The following is a 21386-nucleotide window of genomic DNA, read 5'->3' on the forward strand; positions in this document are numbered from 1 at the left end:
TCGTTGTCTGTCGAAACCATCGTCCTTGACGATCCGTTCGATAACCGTCCATTTGCAATAGTCGCTGTGTACGGCAAATCCTTCAAAGCCTTGCTCGACAGTGGTAGTAACGCCACAATTATAACTAAAAGGCTATACCGAAAGTTTTCGAAAAGTCCCTTGAAAAGGTTGGAACGACCATTCGAACTACGTTCTGCAAATGGTCAATCCTTACCAATCATTGGACAAGCGTATCTCCCGTATACTTTTCAAAATTTGACAAAGGTCCTATGCACTCTTGTAGTAGAGCATCTGACCGTCAACTCCATTCTAGGTATGGACTTTTGGCGCGCCTTTGGGATTTCTCCTGAGATACAAAACTGTGCTCTGTTGAACTCAGGTCAGAAATCGGAAGACGACGAAGAAGATGAAGTACCGCGTGAGTCGATACTCACTTCGGAACAGTTAGCGCGCGTAGAAGAAGTAAAGAAGTGTTTCCAGGCAGTAGAGCCCGGAAAGCTAAACCCAACCTCATTCACAGAGCACAGGATTGTCATCAAAGATGAATTCCAAGGTGCGGCACCCGTTTGCCGATATCCTTATCACATGAGCCCAAAGAAACTGTCTAAGGTCTGGGAAGAAGTTGACCGATGGCGGTCTATGGGAATTATCGAGGAGTCTGATTCGGATTGGTCGCTTAATATTGTGGCGGTCACGAAACCAGACGACTCAATTCGCCTTTGTCTAGACGCTAGGCCTCTCAATGAGCGTACTGTACGAGATGCATACCCTCTGCCCCACCCTGGGCGAATATTGGGCGGCTTACCCAAGGCGAAGTACCTGTCTACTATAGACTTGAAGGAGGCCTTTCTTCAGGTACCCCTGGCCAAGTATAGTCGCAAATATACCGCTTTCAGTGTTCCCGGCAGGGGTATGTTCCAATTTACTCGTCTACCATTTGGTCTCGTTAACAGCCCCGCTACTCTGGCGCGACTGATGGACCAGGTTCTAGGACGCGGTAAATGGGAACCTTACGTTTTCGTCTACCTAGATGACATCATAGTCGTAAGCGAAACGTTCGAACATCACATACAGTTGCTCAAAGCAGTGGCCGATTGTCTAGCAAGAGCCAACCTAACCATCAATTTGGAAAAATCCCGTTTTGGAGTCCCCGAACTAAAGTTTCTTGGTTATTTGTTGAATCGGGACGGACTCAAGGTCAATCCTGACAAAATTCAACCGATTCTCGACTACGAGAGACCGGTTACCGTGACGAAACTTCGTCGTTTCCTCGGTATGTGCGGTTATTACCGCCGCTTCATTGATCGGTTCAGTGAGGTCACTGCTCCCTTGACCGATCTGCTCAAAGCGAAAACCAAGAGCTTAGTTTGGAACTCCGAGGCAGAACTCGCGTTCCTTAAAATTATGGAACTTCTAGTCACTCCTCCAGTTTTAGTCCCACCGGACTTTTCCAAAGAGTTCATCCTTCAGACAGATGCTAGTGACGTAGCAGTCGCTGCTGTTCTGGTGCAGGAGTATCCCGAGGGTGAGAAAGTAGTTGCATACTTTTCGCACAAACTGACCACTCCCCAAAGGAACTATCATGCAACTGAAAAGGAAGGTCTGGCGGTGATAATGGCGGTTGAACACTTTCGAGGTTACTTGGAAGGTTATCATTTTCGACTGGTCACTGATTCGTCAGCGGTTACATGGATACTGAAGACTAAATGGAAAACCAGTTCACGTTTGAGTCGTTGGAGTTTAGAATTGCAACTCTACGACATGTCTATTGAGCACCGGAAAGGCAAGGACAATGTCGTTCCAGATGCGTTATCCCGGGCCGTAGCAGCCGTTTCAGCTTTGTCCAACTCCGACTGGTACTGTTCCATGAAGTCAAAAGTTATCCAAAATCCTGACGACTATGCCGACTTCAAAGTAGAAAATGATCAACTTTACAAGTATGTCAACTCGAAAGTTGTTCCGTGCGACTCGCGGTTCAGTTGGAAACTCGTCCCAGCACCCGAGTTCCGTCAAGATTTGATTCAACGTACCCACGAAAATTTGCTTCACGTGGGATACGATAAAACGATCCACGAAGTGCAGTTACGATATTACTGGCCTCGTATGGGATCTGAAGTACGAAAGTTTATTCGAGAATGCGGGACGTGCAAGGAAATCAAAGCTCCTTTCGTCCCAGTCCAGCCCGAAATGGGTCAGTCACGTGCGACTAATGCACCATGGCGAATGGTTTCTGTGGACTATATTGGTCCTCTTCCAAAAAGCAAACATGGCAATCAACACTTGCTTGTCGTCCTCGACGTCTTCAGCAAGTACGTCATGTTAACCCCCGTTCGCAAAATCGCTAGTACATCACTCTGTACGATACTACGCGAACAGTGGTTCAATCGCCATGGTAGCCCGGAAATTCTGCTAAGCGACAATGCCTCCACTTTCACCTCGAAGGAGTTCAGTCAATTCATAAAAGAAACCAACGTCAAACATTGGCTGAATTCCCGTTATCATTCGCAGGCTAACCCAGTGGAGCGAACAAATCGCTCGATAAACACCGCAATCCGAGCATATGCTCGAACCGAGCAGTGCAATTGGGATGTCCATATCACCGATGTGGAGCGCATCCTAAATACTACCGTTCATTCCTCCACTGGGTTTAGTCCTCATTTCATTATACACGGGTGTGAAATGGCATCTGCCGATGACTTCAGCAGGATTTCCGGTGAGGGTGACCTAGAAACAAGACACCAACAGATAGACAAAATCCGGGAGATTGTGGTCAAAAATTTGGCAAAGGCAAGCGAGGGCATTCGACATCAGTACAACTTGCGTCATCGAAAGTTCTCCAAACCTTTTGAAACTGGACAAATGGTGTACCGTCGAAACATGAAGTTGTCGAATGCACTCGAGTCGTACAATGCTAAACTTGGATCACAATACTTACCGGCTAAAATTGTCTCAAAAAAGGGTGTATCCTCCTATGAGCTGGAGGATTTAACAGGTAAAAACCTTGGAGTTTGGCCAGCAAATCTCCTTAAACCAACATAAAAAAACTTTTTTGTGCCGTCTGTGGACTGACGGTATACTTTTATATGGATTACTCACTTGGGAGTTTTCCAAAAGCAGCCGTCAGTCCCCGACGGCAACAACACGGACTTTGGTCCGAATAAAAAACAATAAGCATTTCTCCGTCTTCTCTATCTTTATTGTGGAAGACCAACTCTACCGCGAGAAGGTTCTTCAACACCTTCCTGCAATTTTTCAGAGCCACATTCACGCAGTGTGGTAAACAAACATCCGACAAACATATATGAACTGGCACCGGTGACGGTTACGGTGGGTAGAATCCTCTACTTAAAACAAAAACAAGTACACTACACCGTACCGTCATTCGGTCAACGGTTGCATTAACCTGACACTTTCTGCAGTGTTCAGCAAACAAAACAATTCTTTTGCGCTCCACTCGCGCAGTGAGGTAATCAAACAACTACAGTAAACGTATGCCCCGGGACCTGGCACGGCAGCGGCGAAGTGGAATTCCCACACTTTAAAACATATAAATTTTACACCGTGCGAGTTTTTAGGGTCCCGAACGCATCAAAAAAAAACTTTCAGCCGTGTTCGGCAACATAAATTTTTTTTCCAAAAACCCCTCTTCATGGGGAACACTCGCACCTACGGGTGCACAAAATTATATATAATTTCCCCTTGTTTGGGGCACCAGAACATTAAAAAAAATCACCAATCCCTTCTTCGGCAGGGACCGTTAATTTCGCGCCACTAGTTCCCAACCGGCAGGAATCCCGCGACACGAACGAACGGGTTAGAAACGCGAAAACAACACATCGTCCACGGCGATTTCGCAATACCGAACTTGTTTTGATTTTGGTTCATTCATCCTGTCGATGGATGACACCATTATCGATTTTGACATTTTCCCCGATGTTCGCATCAATGCTCTGCATCATGCAGGTGTAGCCCGATTTGGATCAGAGTAGTGTGAGTGGAAGAGCGAATGGGGTAAAACGATACCGCGTCTTCCATTTCGAATCAAATAATAAAGTTTTATTTCGCATAATTTTGGGTTTGTGGTTAAACCTGGGATGGTTCGTTTGATTCCAGCGGGAATCATTTTGATATTTTAAAATTATGCGAAAGACATTCTTTGGTCCCTCTCAAACGTTTCTTTTCCAATGTACGAAGCGTTTTGAGGCGAAAAGGGACGAATGTACAAAATTTTTTGTCCGGAATGTCTGTGAGTGGGAAAAACGATGACGTGTTAAGCGGTATGGTATGTGTGAATGTATGAGTGCAGAATCATATTGAAGGAATGAATGCATGTGTGAATGATAAGATGAAATTGTTTTGGGGTCAGTTCGAAGTGCTTATCGGAATGTGAATGATCGAGTAGGCCAGTGATTGAGAATGAATGAATGGGATAATTGTATGAATGTATTTGGATTGAAACCCCAGCACAAGCTTGTAGTACTGGTACCGTTAGGACACGAAAGACATTTTTGGACAGTCGATGAAAAGAACAATATAATGCCGACAACCGTTCCCCTGCAAGTTGAAACATTGAAAATTGTCAATGTCACTTGCAGAATTTTTGGAACATCGATTGTTTCCGATCTTGTTTTTGGATTGGATTTAGGGTTCAACCCATAACCGAATAGTGACAATGGCTGACAACCTCTCGCTTCGCGTATGCTGTCAGTATTATCAGACCCAACACAGACAAACAGTTCACCGGTTAGGACATCCGGTCGATTAGTTTTTGAGATGAAAATTTATAAATTACGGAAGAAATGATTAGGTGTAGTTAGTTTTTCTTTGTTTATTTATTGATTCATTTCGTTATTATTATTGTATCGGTGTTAGGTGTTAGGTTAGAAAAAAATTGTTTCCAATTTTTTTCCACCCGGTGTGGGCGAGATTGTAACCCGCCAGGGTAACAATTTTGCACTGGGTGGAAATATACCCTTTTTTTGCGTATACACTCCGTAGAGTGTATTGTTTACGTAAAATTATGCTCACCGCTGTTCGGTACCGTTCACATTTAGTTGTAAATTTTTGTTCATTTTCGCGTTTGTGAACGGTTTTATTCGTACAGATAGGTTAGATAATTTTTGTTTTACGTTTCTGTATAAATAACATAGGGCTTAGGTAGGCCACCGCTCTCCTCTTGCTGCAATAAGTGTGCTGGATATGCTGCACATAGCGATGACAGCTATGCGGCGGTACTGTTTTTTGGTGCTGGTTTTGGTGTTTGTTTTGGGTGAGTGGAAAAGGCGGTCATCGTGAAAAGGTTAGTTAGTTTCGGACCACGTTGCAGTTCGGTTTGTTTTCGGTAGTGACCGGTTTGTTTTTGGAAAGTCCAACCCGCCAAATAACGCGTGTGTGCGGAAGTAAATTCCCGCAAAAGTACCGGCTCGTGGTTCGAGAACTCTGGTCTGGTGTCGGGTCGCCGATTAGGGAAGCTAAGCGTTAAGGAGCCACTCGCTTCCCCGGCTAACCATAAAGGACCCAGAAGACGCCTTTCCGCTCTCGCTGTGAAGGATCAGCCGAACGAGCCTAGCTCTCCTTCACAGCTAAACGTCAAGGAGAGCGAAGCAGGGTGGCCAAAGGTGCTCCCTGGGAAGTACACTGCGGTGACTTCTGGGATCTCTCGCAGGGAGCGAGTAGATCCGGCGATAATTCGCCATCGTCGCTAGGGAGGTTCCAACAAAGGAGCTAAGCTCACCTCCCTAGCTAATTGTCAAGGACCGCTGCAGGAGCAGTCAACTCAAATCGAGAGAACTTGGCCGTTGCTGTCCCGGCCGGTCGGACGAGACCACCCGCCTTTCCGCCCAGCAGTAGCAGATTAGCAGCAGCAGCAGTGGAGAGAGTTGGAGGAAATAAACACGGTAAAATTAAATTTATTTGTTTTGTTTACCTTTTTTTTGTTGTGACGAAAATCCGAAATTCTGTAGAGGCACCTAGGCCGCCCTGAAAAGAAGGGTACGCCGGGCAAACAAGAACCCGAGTAGTGGGCAAACCCCTACTTACAGTGTAATATCGCTGGGAGCAAGAATATCTTCACCCCATGTAACCATTTGTGACCACAATCGTGTATGACTGGTAGCAAGATCAACATGATTACTGTTCCAAAGCCCAGTAACCTGCAGTCTGTATGCACATGATAGTGCTTCTTGTTTTAAGTGTATGTGTAATGGTTTGATATTTAGAAGTGTCTCAAGAGCAGTAGTCGGAGTCGTGGTGAAAGCACCAGTCAACGCCATGAGCGCCATTCTTTGCAGATGGTTTAGCTTTGACTGGACTGTCACCACCTCTCCCCTCTGGCATCCGTATGACAGTATTGGACGTACAATTGTCGTGTAAATCCAATAGATGTATTTAGGTTTGAGACCCCAGGTCTTTCCAAAAGTTCGTCTGCACTGCCCGAAGGCCATGCACGCTTTCTTGACTATGAACTCAATGTGAGCAAACCAATTCAGTTTGGAATCCAATATGACTCCAACGTATTTGACTTGATCTGCACACAGTAGCTCAGAATCAAAGAACTGCAAGGGACGAACCCCGGTTGTTATTCGCTTCTTCGCGAAAAGAACCATTGAAGTTTTGCTTGGGTTAACTGATAGTTTAACTTGTCGACACCACTGTTCGACAGCTCTTAATGCCTGTTGCATTAAGTCAAAGATTGTTCCGATGCAAAATCCAGTAATTAGTATTTGGTAATCGTCAGCAAACCCGTAGGTTGGAAATCCAAGCTCATTGAGTTTCTTCAACAAGCCGTCAGCTACTAAGTTCCATAACAAAGGTGAAAGAACGCCGCCCTGAGGACAACCGCAAATACTCAACTTCCGTATCTCAACCTGTCGCAGTGACGAGCAAAGTATGCGGTTACTAAGCATTGCGTTTATCCAACCTGAGATACATGCAGGTATCCCATGACCGCGCGTCGCTTCCAGTATAGACTGGAAGGACACATTGTCAAAAGTACCCTCAATATCTAGGAATACACCCAAGCTAGATTGCTTGAGCGAGAAGGCTTTCTCAATGTTGTAAACAACATCGTGAAGCAGAGTGATCGTCGATTTCCAACACTGATATGTATGTTGCATTTTGTGCAGTGTATATTCAACTAAACTAACGTTCCTGATGTGATGATCGATTATCCGTTCCAAAGCTTTCAGAAGAAAAGAACTTAAGCTGATAGGCCTAAAATTCTTGGCTTCTTCATAGCTTGAGTGCCCCCCTTTGGGAATAAATCTAACAGTTATTTCTCGCCATGCTTTCGGGATACACCCGGTAGCAATACTGGAAAGCAAAATCGTTTTCAAGACATGTTTAAGAATATCAAATCCCTTTTGCAGTAGCACGGGAAGTATTCCATCTTTTCCGGGTGATTTGTATGGAGCAAAGCTGTCAACTGCCCACTTGACCGATTCAGTGGAAACCAATGTGCGTGCTAACGCCCACGAGTCCGAATCACCAGAATGAGATCTGTGAACATTGTTCAACTCCGGATCGATACAACCTGGAAAGTGTGTGTTGAAGAGACAATTAAGAACATCTTTTTCGTCCGTCACATAAACACCATCTCTGGTTTTTAAGGAGTTCATCTGAAAATCATTCGATTTGGAGAGAATTTTATTTAATCTGCTAGCCTCGTTCAGACTAGAGACATTAGTGCATAGGCTTTGCCAGCCAGCTCGTTCTGCAGATCTAAGACATTTCTTATATGCACTACGAGCTGACCTGAAAGCCCTGGAGTCATCACGCTGACGCCAGTTCCAAGCTCTTCTCATAACTTTCTTCATTCTTTCAAGCTCAGCCCTCCACCAAGGGGTTCCCCTAGTCGATTTAACAGTACGAAGTGGACAAGCTTCTTCGTAGGATGCTAATATGAATGAGTTTGTCGTATCCACGACGTCATCTAAGTCGTCTAGTTGACTAATTGTTGGAAAATATCCATAAAGTTTAGTCGCCAAGTTTTCCAAAAAGAGGTCCCAGTTTGTAGATTTAGGATTACGATATGTCTCCACATTGAAGTTGACATCAAAATGATCGAAAAATATATATTTATGATCGGATAGAGACGGTTCAGTTTCATTTGGAACCTGCCAATTTCCCAGTTCATGCAAAATTCTATCAGAGCAAAGTGTTATGTCTAACACCTCCTCCCTCACAGACCTCGCAAAAGTTGGTCGGTTTCCCACATTCAGAATATGGAGATTTGTACTACTTATGTACTCCATCAGTTCAGAGCCTCTCAGATTGATGTCTGGGCTGCCCCAAATGATGTGATGAGCATTCGCATCACTACCGATAATGAGCGGAAGCCCATTTCTGCTACAAGATGATACAACGCTTTTGAAATCATCAGAAGGAGATGATTCGTTATGCGGTAGGTATGCTGAACAATATATATATTTTTTGTCTACGTTTCCGACAGTCAATGTAACTGTGACAACACAGATATCGCGAGTTGTGAGCTCCGATATGAGACACGCGTCAATAGCCTTATTTGCAAGAATGCAAGCACGAGGCATTTCACGTGGGTTAGTCATGCCTGTCTTGTTGTAAGCAATGAAGGTAGTGTTAAGTAACTTTCCAAAATAGAAGTTTCCTTTATGGAAATACGGTTCTTGAACCAATGCTATGGAAGCTTTACCTTCCTGCATGAGTCGAGATAAATTCATAGTTGCTGTACGTTTATGTTGGAGATTGACTTGTGCTATTCTAACCATTGTTGATTAGAGAACTGTACATTTCATCTCCAACACAAATTGCACAACAACTAGAGGACACCAAGCGAGTTGGGATGTTAACGCATTTAGCGAGCCATATCAGGTTTAAATGGGACATGATCATTTGATGCCCACGATTTATGGTCCACTGTGTCAGAGATTCGCATAACACAGTAAGGGCAAAACCCAAAATGCTCCGTGCGCGACTGGCATATTTTAGACCATCCAGTCATTAAGTCCTCGGCACGGAACTACACCTTGACTTAGGGTCTCCTACTTTCAGTCGCGTCCTACGACATGGGAGGAGGACTCCAGTGACTCAATTCTAGGCCGGATACCACACGGCCTCTGGGCAGGTTCATCTGTACACAACGAAATTTGATAATCGAAACTCAACAAAACTTCACCGAACTACCATCAGCCGAGAGTCTCAGCAAACCCCCAGCCAACAAAAATTCGGCAAAATTAAGTGGATCATCGGTGAAAAAAAATCGGTGTGTAGAGTGAACGTTCCGCTGCGTAATGCAGCATACTGGGGAGTTCGCCCGACTCTTCCCCGGCTCCGTTCGCCATTGAGAATGTTTTAAACCCCCTCAACAATTTTACCCATAGCACGGGTCGCATGACACTATGGAATTGGGGTTCCCTGTTTGGTAGATTTTTACCACTGAAATAATTTTTTTTCAGATTGCTCAAAAACTAATAACCCAAAGTCAATATATAAATCAAAATCGTACTTTTCGTAGCAAACTCCAGCAACTACAATCAATTGGGGTCAATTTTAGCTTTTCTTTGTCATTTTTGGGTAGGTTTTATAAAAGTGCTCACTTTTTTTTTTCAATTTTACACATATTCGTTAGTAAAAAAAGTAGGTACCTTGTCGGGCAATGTCGGGTAAATCTGCTAAAAGGAGAAGATTATTTGTAGTGTCCTCTCACTGTACCACGAAGAAAACATTCCCAATTAATCCCATTCGGTTTTTACAGCTGTTTGAAAATGTCGTGTTTTGTGCTCAAATTTAAGAGAATACAATTAAAAAGGCTATTTATATGAAAAGAATAATTTGAGACGGCGCCGGTGGTTGAGTGGTAAGCGTGACCGCCACTCATTCCAGTTGGCCTGGGTTCAATTTCAGCCAAGGTCATTGAGATTTTTCTGAGGTGAAAAAATCTGTGGTGACGTCTTCCTTCGGAAGGGAAGGTTGGTCCCCGGTCCATGAATTGATGGATCGATATCTAGTCCAGAAGTGAAGTCACCTCTCTGGCGTCGGTAAAGAAGAAGTTAGATCCAACGTCTCTACTTACTAACAAATATCCTCCTCCCGTGATACTTGTGGAGCGAGCTGTAGTGCGGTCTCTAGCAAAAGCAAGTATCGGACTAACCATTCCTTCACTTTCCTCCCGCGATCTACGTAACAATTTAGGATTACCAGGAGTTGCACATTGAATGATGTTTCGCTACTCCCAAATATAATTATCTACTTATTCCCTGTGCAACTTCAGCTGGTCCAGATCGCTAACGGAGTAGCGGCCAGGGGTGGTCGCACAAGCTCAAGCTTATATGTCAAGAATGATTTGAGTCCCCCATATTATTTTTTGTTAGATTGCATCCATTAATCAAATTGAGCTATTATGACCACGATAGTCATTTAAAAGAGTGTGAAATATAACTTCCACTAACCTTGCTATATGAAACGTAACGTACACAAGTTGCCTTGGAAACGTAAGCGAAGCATCAAACAAATTATGCAATCTCAATCTCAATCCAGTAGCTTGTCTCCGGATTGCAAGTGTTAACGTGAATAATCCAGATAGAATACGATAATCACTTGGGTAGATTTCTATTACCGAATTTACAAAAACTTGAATATTTTTTCTACTATAAGAAAACCAGAAAAGCAAAATAAACATATGAACATGACACAAAATGTTTTAATTTATGAAAACAGTTGAAACAGACTTAATCTCAATGCGAAGTTTCCTCAAACTGATAGATTACTCTAAAAACACGTGTTCATTGAAAAATAGTAATGCTCGTGGAATTCGTTTATTTTCCGCTTTGCATCACACTGCAAGGAGGTTTAATATTTTCATATTTTGGTCATAAATTGTCTAAAATCATGAAAAACCATTTTTCATCGCTTGTTATCGTATAAAAAAAATTAAAAACATGTGAAATAATTTTGGCCATGGATTTGATATAATTACGCCACTGTGCGACGTGGACACTACGGCAAGAGATAGTTTGGATTTGGAAAAGACTACCGCTACATCACCTGTTTGCTGGCAATTGTGAGTAAATAACTAGATTTGAAAACAGTTCGTAACTTCCCCCTTTTGTAGCACACAATGGAAGAGAAGTTGTACTGCTTAGTTACAATGCATGCGATTTCAAAAAACACAGTCCACCACTGATTTAATGCCGAGCACGCAATCAGAAGACAAATAGAGCGAAATTCATTTAGTTAAGATGATGTCATGACAAACGCGATAACGAACAATGTTTCAAAGGATTGAAGGGCTAAAAAAAAAAAAACATTCCAATGCCATTGGGACAAGCCGTGATATTTTATCCTTCCCTGCGAGAATCACCTGCTACATGGTGTATGGATGTATGTAGGAGTATTGTATCCTGAGCAACATAGGAGGAGCAGTTCTATACGCTTGTGGGAAGCCGGAGATAGGGTCTCGAGCATGACTAAAGCACTGCACACACTAATAAGTGCTACGAATCTATGGCAGGTATGCGTTTAATGCATATTGCTGCCTGAAATATATTGAGACAACACAATTGCACAACAATAACATCAATGTATCTCAAAATTTTGACGATTTAGAAGGACCGAAATGCTCACTAAGTCGTGTGGTAAATAATGACGAAGAGATTAATTTAAATTTAGGCTTACGAGTGATAATTTTTTGAATGCTTGTGAGCATGACATTTCTCTTGGAATCACGATAATAATTATAATTATTTGGGAGTTATATATTAATTTGTAGTTCTCATTTGTTTTGCGCTAGGAAGCGTGCAGTAGAGATGGTCGGGTTCGTGGAAACTATCAGGTTTGGATGCTTGAAATTTTAAGGATCGGCTATACTGCCTATAAACGTAAGTCAGTCCCATGTAGATAAGGAATCCCATAGAACATGGGACTGACTTACGATAATGGTCAGTAGAGTTCGTGTTCCAACAATTTGAAAGACTAATCACACCACAGAATATGCAACAGGACCGTGTCACATCAAATATTCACTATGGATTTTGCTTTAGCTATTCACATGCGGCAACATCAACAATGTTGAATATGCAGTGATATACGTACGAAATATTCTTCTTCTTCTTCTTCCAATTCTGTTTATTTTCCGTCGGCCTATTTCCGCTACGAGGCCAAACACCGACGCCAGAGAGGTGACACTCCCACTATCTGGATTGGATATCGACCCATCAACTCATGGACCGGGGACCAACGGCTTTACTTCCCTTCCGAAGGAAGGCGTGACCCTCAAATTTTTCTCACCTCTGAAAAATCTCAACGACCTCGACTGGGATTGAACCCAGACCAACTGGGGTGGGTGGCGGTCACGCTTACCACCCAACCATCGGCGCCGTCGTACGAAATATTCTCTGTATATAAACAATTTGCCATTCATACAGAACGGCACTTGATAGTAAGAACTGTCATACGGAACGTGCTATAAAAAGCTCTGAGACAGCATCTGACAGAACGTCATGTGGCAAAAGCTTCAAGTGGGCAACTTGAGCTTTTGCATATGGACGCCGCATATGGCTGTGTTGTTTACTATAGACAGATGGTATGAGAGGGTACGACAGTCAGTAAGGGACTGTGATAAACAGTGCGTGAAATATCAATCGAACTATGTTAGTATTATATAACTTGATGAACATGAACCAAATAAAGTTATCTCAAACCTACCTACAGAAATACTTTGTGTTTTCTTACGGTATTATCAACAGTTAACTGGAACTAGCCACCTGGACTATTGTAAAATAGTTGTTTTGGAGGATACACGTTTCGGGTAGAAACGAGAACTATCGTTTCGAACAGCAGCGACATCCGGCAAGGATCAGCGTTTCGGGAAGAAACGGCATCCAGCGAGCACCAGCGTTTCGGGAGCAAGTAAAGGATGGCAACCCAGCAGCAAGCTGGTGGATCTGCCGAGAGGGTTACTCTCGAGGACAGAAGAGGTGGTGGCTATGAGAGGGGAACTCTTGAGCGCACCGTTCCGACAACGGCATACTTCGGTAGCGTTAACCGCGAATCGATATTCGACGGTTCGGAGTTGCGGTTCCCAGCCTGGAAATGGTGAATGGAACATCATCTTATAAAGATGAAACTCCAGCACACGCTGCTACGAACACCCGCTGGAGAGGACTTCTACGAACCAGTAGTAGGTGCCTCGGAAGAGCTAGAAATAGCCAGGAAGGCTAAGCTCAGAAAACGGCTTGATGACGACGTCGAAGCATTGAACGAGATTATCACGATGGTCAACAATGATGTTTTGAATAAACTAATGTAATCTGGGGGAGTTGGGACCGGAACCTTCATTTAACTAGTGAATGATTTTCGCGCCACTCCCTTAGGAGATCATTCACCTTGATGGCTTGCCCAGCTAGAGACCCTATCCAAGGGCGGGTTTTGGTTGTCTCTGAAACAGTTCGAAAACAATCCGACTTTCCCCAAACAACTTCAGAAGGCCACCAATACATTCAAAAAAGTCGCCAGAAACTTCATACCTAGAACTTCAAGACAACATCGGTCGGCAAGAAGAGCATTCCGCTAAATTATCACGGGCACAATTCTATGTGTATCCTTCGCGCTGTTCGCTTCAGAGGTGGGAGAGGAGGCTGAAACATAAGGATCAACCCAACCCGCAAAAAAGGAAAAACTATCGACCCGAACAGCGTGAGTAAAACCTTCACCAGAATCACTAAAAAATACACCTTTGCTAGGATATTAAAATCGACTTCATCTCACTTCAAGTTTATTCCAACAAAAAAGAATTCAAAAACTTTCCACATCCGGATTCGAACCCATATTCTATCAACCTAGCTAACTCTGATCACCGCCTTTGCGGTCTCGGCTAATTTTCTGCTCGGTTAGTCGTTTTAATTTAGTGCTCTACCCTGTGCAGCTAATCGGTACTATGCTCATTCATGAGTGGTTTTTGTGTGCGTATTCCCTTTTCACATTTCGTGGCCCTAGGGTCTTTGCGTGTGTTGTGTACTGTTCCCTAACATGCGCATGTAGTATAAAATATGAAACGTATTTACAACATTGATTTACGTGAGGCGTGGTGGTTGGTGGTTTCCGGGGACCGGAACTGATGCTGGCCGGAACGTTGACGATGCTCAGCAGAATGCTGACGATACTCTGCGAAACGAAAGCGATGCTCACGGTCGGTTGACGATTCTGAACCGAAGATGACGATGCTTCAGTTGGTTTTCCTCCCGTCGTTGTATAGCTGACGGCTCGTTGATGGCTTCCATGCCTAGCAGCCTCGCTGCTCTTCCGGCACGTGGATCGAACTACCGGGTTCTTTGAAGCTGGATGGTGGGGTTAGAAGCGTCTCTGGCTACGAATGCGGTGTGGCGGGATCTTGATCACAAATTGCCTATATGTTAAAATAATGCCAACTAGGTATGGGAAAAATACATTCGAAATTCACTCCACTGCATTCATCTTCTGATACATCTCATGCTTCCTATTGCTGTGTTTGTCTCACGAAGTGAACGCCAGGAAGTATACACTGAGCTTGTCACAAAGCTCTTTCGCGAAAGCAGCTGTGCGGCACTCAAATGACTCCCGTTCATTCTAAGTCGGAGAGCCCCTCATTCTCTCAATATTTTCTAAAAATGATGTTTAGTTGTGAGTGAATCAGATTGGAATATTATTGTTTTGTTTTGCGAGCCACTCGATTAGTCTCATCTTGATTCAATCATCATATACAATCATTGAATCGTTCAATCGGTTCTCTATCCTTTGTAGAGGTAATACATGGAAAGATTTATGGTTAGAAGTGCAAAGGTAAAATAGCTTAAGAGGGAGAATGCGCAAGCTTATCGTTTAACGGCTAGCGTGACCTACCAGTTACTGACTTTATTTCTTCTGTATTATGTTGAAGTTTTTACCATTTGTGTATTTAATAATCTATTTGTCTTTTGTACAGTTAAAATATTATTGTTACAGTTAAAAATTGGAAAATGTACCCAGCGACAATTTTTTCTCTTGTTCAATGCTGATTCACGATATCGGGAATAGTGTGCATTCTAGCGCATCATTATATGAAAAATTCGCACTACTTCCGACGTGATTCCATTGTTCAAAACAGAGAAAATACGATTGTGGCTGCTTGGATTTTCCAGTGTTCAACTGCAACCACAATATTTCTTTGGATATCATGACGCACATGAAATTCAAGGTTATAACATCCAAAAATTGTGTACGAGGCGTTATAACGGGTTATAAGGGTAAAATTGAAAAATAAATGCATCGAAACATCAAAAATCATCCCAACGGAACCCTGTAAGTACTATTTAATCCTAGTTAAATTAGCCACAACCAGTTTTAAATGAAACAACTGATAATGAGCCGTGATTGTTTGTTTTATTGGATCCGACATTCTGACAGAAACCTCAAACCAGCTTAAATTCTGGATGGGAATAAAACAGCCCCCTGGCAACCCTATACCATCATATGGAGTTTGACAGCGACCTACATATATGGGGCGTTATAGCTATAAAGCCCCAAACAAAGAAATATGTTCGGCACTATACACGATATTCAAGCATTCCACACGACGTTTTGCATCTTGTAGGATGATTTAACACCATATTATTCAGAAAAACAACATTTAGTAACAAATAACAACTTTTATTCATTCGGTTCAAAATTAATGTTTTGATTCTCATAGCAGTGATGCTGGCTGTACAGAGACGTCGTCCTTGACAGTGGGCTGGAATAAAACCATCTTTTTCGGCAACTACCGATCGAGCCAACCAGGTGTTTATAGGCGATTAAAGAGTTTAAAGGCTAGTTTACAGTTCGGGAAATGGATCGCGGGATTTCACACGGGATTTGCGTCGGGATTTGATCAGGGAAAATTTCCCGCCGAGATCTCTCCAAACTGTCAAACCAAAAACTCTGCTGCTTCTTAAAAATACAAACAGTATCAAACTTGCAGCGAATTGTAAACTTTATAAAAATACTATTTTCCCCGTCGGAAACAATTTGTGTTGAATTGTTCCCGGACGGATTTCTGTGTGGAGAGTTTTAAAATCCCGTGATGTTTCCCGCGGTTGGGTTTACACTTCATGAAAACTGTCATTTTTGTGTAGACTTATTTCCCGTCACGGGATTTGAAATCCCGAGCTCCATTTAAAATACACAGGGACCCAAATCCCGTGACACGTTTTCCGAACTGTAAACTAGCCTTAAGCAGAAAGTCGAATGATGCCATATTAAAATCCCTAGAGGGCGAATATCTTTCAAAATTATATTTTGATACGGGTTTAGCGACTAGTTGCCAGCAATAGATATCTGACGTCAATAAAAATGCCTTCTGTTGAAAAAATTCTTTTTACCCCCACCATATATTTTTTGAAAAGGCTTTAGAGAAGCTGCCGGAAAATACTAAACGCTGTACTGATTTAATGATTATTTAATTAGTAATATGTATCTATCAGATACGACTTTGGACAACCTAATAAGTTAAAAAGCTTGCGATTCGATTATTTTCAATTTATTATTATATTGTGTAAGGGATCATATAGGGTTACTGCTCTCTAATTCATCTTATATCCTCTATTCATCCCATCCATTTGAACACATTAGTTAGAGCACTATAAGCGTACTTTTTACTCGACTTTTTGCGTCGTTCAAACGCAAGAATAGACCTTTCTCGTCCGACCTAACACCTGTTTTTCTTATTTTTAATCGAAAGATTACAGATTAATAAGAACATTTCCGTAAAAATGAGATTTTTAGGAGCTATTATGATTTTTAATGATTTTTTAAAATTTGAAATATGCAAGAATGTTGAATATTTTTTTTTCACCTGAGCAAGAACGGTGGGACTTAAAATGTGCGTTTGGGCAGCACTGCTTTGAATATTTTCACTTAAGTTCTTCGCAACGCGGTGAATCGCAGTACAAAATTCATTAGCAATGTAAACAAATTAAAATGAACCTCTCGCTGTATGAACATTGGATGAAAATGTTAAACCTCACTTTTTTGACAGTTCGCAGAGCTTGTTTACATAGACTTGGAATTTTTTGTATTCGACCTATGAGAAACTTGATTTGGTTCGCTTTTAAATGCGAATATCTTGTGTTAACAAGCTCACTAGGCTTTCATTTTTATTTGACGTCATTGACGTTCTGTTAAATTTGGCATTTGAATTTTTCTTGTCCACGATTCGTTGAAGAAAGCGATTTTATTTGTTGCGATCAATTTAACTTTTGTTTTTTTGCTGAATTACAACGTTAGCCACGAAACATTTTGATGATCTCTGGTAATTGCGTTGCAAATGTCCTTGAAATTATATACATCGCTTCATAGGTCCGCACCAATTGCAGCCGCTCCACCTCGCCGGAATCGAGTTAACCGATGGTCCAGCCTGCATCACACTCGGCTGTCGCTGCACCAATGGTAGCTCCCCACCAGGCATCTGGATTAATTGCTCAAATCGCAGCTACTGCTGGTAGTGTAGCGATCGGCTCCGTCCGTAATACCGTTGGACATACCCTGATCGGAATGTTCAGCGGTTCCGATTCACAAGAGGACAGGCTGCCCCGGTGTCGGGCGAGGCAAACACTCCGGCAGGACCATGCTCGTGGGAGATCAAGCAGTTATTATCTTGTACCCAAGGCCAGGCCGAGTGTGATTCGTAACAATTACCAAATTTAGAAGTCCATATACATAGTGTACACGTGATACTTTTTTTGAGTGAAAATAATATAAATGTTGGCAAAATCCTGCAGCACTAGGATCAAAGATAGAGTTTTAACACCAACTCACTGTGCTTCGGTGTTTTTTGGCCAACGAACTATCAGGTCTATGTTTTTATTTAGTAAATGTTTTAATAAATATTAGTTCATTAGGAGTATGACTTATTTATATTTTGATGGCGCGGTGAAGGGGTGGTTAAAGTGCGAGTCGTATCTTGAAAATCGATCGCTTGAAAGTAGTATAAATGATTATAAAATGCGACAACATAAACTCATAACCTTTCTAATGGTTATTTAGCCATAGGTAACGAGAAAATAGATATATTTTATTCATGTGCAATAAAAATTACTCAGCAATAATTTAATTTATTATTAATTGTTACGCGTGATTTTGTCTCCAGTGATTGGCCAAAATTGATCGCTTTTAGAATCTGGTGCTCTAAGCATAACTGTCCCATGTTAATAGCGAATCCCATAACAAATGGGACAGTATAGCGATCATACAGCTGTAACAGCGAATTTAGCATTGACATCAATATAACCAGGTTGGTTGCAAGCAGAAAGAACAATACTAGCTGGGCTGCTAGCTTTTTGTGCTACTAATAACACTTGCAGTCTGTCAAATTAACATGATTCTATGATCTAGCTTCAATGACGATGGAATATAACCGAATCCAAAGCCTAACCCATCATTTGATCATGGATATTACGAACGATTCACATTTGATTTCCGTAGTCACAAATTACCGAACCACTGGCAGGTAGCATAATCTTCGGACTTAGTTGTGAATTGAAACAGTCAAGCCTGACTTCCCGAGCTACATCTCCAGTATTGTCGTCCCATACGACTAGTGAACCTAAATATGTCCCACACACATAGCACACCATCCTGGCAATGGCAACTAGATACGCCCATCTCGGTCTGCCACAGGTCTATGAAAATACATGTGATAGGACGGTAAGGTGGAGATAAGTGAAGGTGATATGCTTATTCCGCTTTATTAAATTCATATGCTTCGAAAATAAGTTAGATTTTTTGAGATCATAACCCGTTTTTCGGAGATTTTAATATATAAGAATGCTTTTAAAAAAATATTAATATCGAATGCACTTTTCCCTATTTTCATTCTAGACAGACAACACAGTCAACAAGTCCAGGTCACAATTTGACACATGCAACCGTACTGCAAATAACCATCGATAAAACCTATGAGTGAGGAATGTGTGACCAATCATTCCCCAAGAAGAGACAGCTGGCAGTTCACAAGCGCGTACATGCCGGCACGCGACGGTACTCCTGCGATATTTGCTGTAAAGCATACACCAAGGGTATAAATCTAAGCCGGCACAAACGGATACACACCGGCGAACGACGGCACCGTTGTCGGATATGTGTCAGAGAATTTTTCACTTCTGAGCAATTGGATCAGCACCGGCTTACCCATAAAGATTAGGCTTGCATTTGCGATATCTGCAGTAGGAAGTTTACCGAAAACAGTAGTCTCACGCGACACAGACTTATCCATGCAGGTGGGAGATCGCACAAGTGCGATGTTTGTGGCAAAGAATTCATAACTAGTGCTGAACTCACTCGCCACATGCGCATGCATACTGACGAGCGTCTGTATAAGTGTGATATCTGTGGCAAAGGCTACGTAGAAAGCAGCAGTTTGAAACGTCACCAGCGTGTTCACATCGATATGAATCTTGCGGATCAAATATTTAGTTGCGACATCTGTGGTAGAAAGTTTCTTGAATCTAAAGAACTTACGCAGCACAAACTTATCCACAGCAATGATCGAGAATTCAGATGTGAAGTCTGGTGGCGGGTTTAAAAAATATTCTCACATGACTCGGCACATGCAAATCAATACAAACGAACGCCCGTACAAATGTGACCTCTGCGGACAGGAGTTTCTTCGAAGAGCACATTTGACCCAGCGCGATTATGCTGGGTCTTGGAGGCATGTTGGCGAACGACCCCATGGCTGTGAATAGTGTGGAAAAAGATTCGTTGAACGTAGTCATTTGATGGGACACAAGAAGCTGCACGAAAGGTCAAGGAATGGTAGCAGGTGAAAAGGAAAAATGAAGGATTCTACCGCGACCGAAACCATCCACGCGGTCACTGGAGGCGGTAATGGGAAAATAAAAGAGGAAAAGCAAGTTCTAACATAAATTATCTGATTGAAAGCAATGTAAATAGAAGTCTTGTTTATTATCAAAATGTATTTAGTAATTATATTTAATTGCGGCGCCATTGCCCTATTATCAACAATCGACACTATAAAAATTATCCACTCCCTTACCAACTGCCTGCTGAACACTCTCGTAACCATTGTCTTGTAGGAGCTGTTCTAGTTCAAGCCCGACACACATAGCACACAATCCTGGCGACCAGATGCGCCCATCTCGGCCTGCCACTGGTCTATAAAAATACATGTGATAGGACCGCAATGGCCGTTTAGGGTGAACTGCAATAGGTGGCTATCGAGTCGGAAGACTTTAACAATGTGGCCCTGGCTGCCAGTCATAACTGTACCACCCGCCACTTCCAAACATGTCACCGGTAACACTGCTGGTGAAACTCCAGAATACATCGAAGCTCCTCCTCGGATGCGTTATGTTGAGCTGGCAACGCTGTGGACGGATTGCTGAAATAAACTAATGCTTCCTGCCGAACCGGTGCGTACGTGGGCTAAAAAAAATAAGAATTAAGGCACTTGATGACATACTTATTGCAGACTGAAAATTAAATGACTTTGAATATACAGTATTTTAAAATAACAAATAAAATCTGTCTGTTCTGCGCCTTACGTGAGTTTAAAAAATTGCTTGTAACATAAGACTTACTTCGCCCATATGCAGACGTAAACCCCAATCGATCTGACAACCTTGCGTGTACGTTTCTAGTCTCAGAGAATCGATTCGTCCACTCAACCGTGCGACTATCACTTTGTCACCGGCGAGCTTTATGTTAGTTAGCCTATTGTTGAGGATGTTTTCGGCTTCATATATACCCTGCAATGAAACGTCCGTCAATAGTTGTAATAAAAAAACAAGTGACTCCATACAATTTACCTTAAAGTTACCAGTCGTTCCCTCCCAGAACTCCAACCGCCCATCTGCACACCCAATCTCTATGAAATTATCAAAAAAGTCCAGACACCAGATCAGCGATGTCTGGTAACATTTCTTCCGCGCTGAACCTCCTCCTCCAGGTGGCTGAGAACATTCGCCAGCGCTCATCTGCTGCCGGGGTGGGATGAAGCCGTGATTGGGCTTACTCTCCACCGCTGCTACATCATAGCCCTTGGTTGAATTATTCCACAAAAACCGGATTCGCAGTTCCGCACAAATACCTTTTGGGCATACACGATTATCATTTGTAAAATGTTTCTCATACTGAACGGTAAAATGAAAATATTTTCCTGCATCTCATTCTGATGATTGTGCCTGGTGAAGTTACACTGTAGTTTTTTCTTCAGTTTGAAAGCAAAACTGGTCGGCGAACTCTCGGGAAACGGGAGACAGCTGATGTTTTTGGATTCCTTGGCAGGATGAAATACATAACAGATAGGTAGAGAAAACAGGAAAAAAACAAAAAAGATGTCATCGATGTTTGAAGAGCACTTTTCACTTTAGAGCAGCGTTGTCAGATGGTTTTGTATAATA

At 42.5% G+C, this 21386-nt stretch overlaps 1 protein-coding gene across 1 annotated transcript; it reads right to left on the bottom strand.

Moving 5' to 3' along the window:
• Positions 1-20274: 20274 nt before the first annotated feature.
• Positions 20275-21148, bottom strand: LOC131687781 (uncharacterized). Its single transcript, XM_058971875.1, has 4 exons — positions 21118-21148; positions 20793-21073; positions 20565-20732; positions 20275-20409 (listed from the first exon to the last, which is right to left on the bottom strand). Exons 1-4 carry the CDS (start codon positions 21146-21148, stop codon positions 20275-20277), a joined length of 615 nt encoding a protein of 204 aa, XP_058827858.1.
• Positions 21149-21386: the final 238 nt, after the last annotated feature.

Source organism: Topomyia yanbarensis, chromosome 3 (assembly GCF_030247195.1).
Source record: "Topomyia yanbarensis strain Yona2022 chromosome 3, ASM3024719v1, whole genome shotgun sequence".
Lineage (NCBI taxonomy): Eukaryota > Metazoa > Arthropoda > Insecta > Diptera > Culicidae > Topomyia > Topomyia yanbarensis.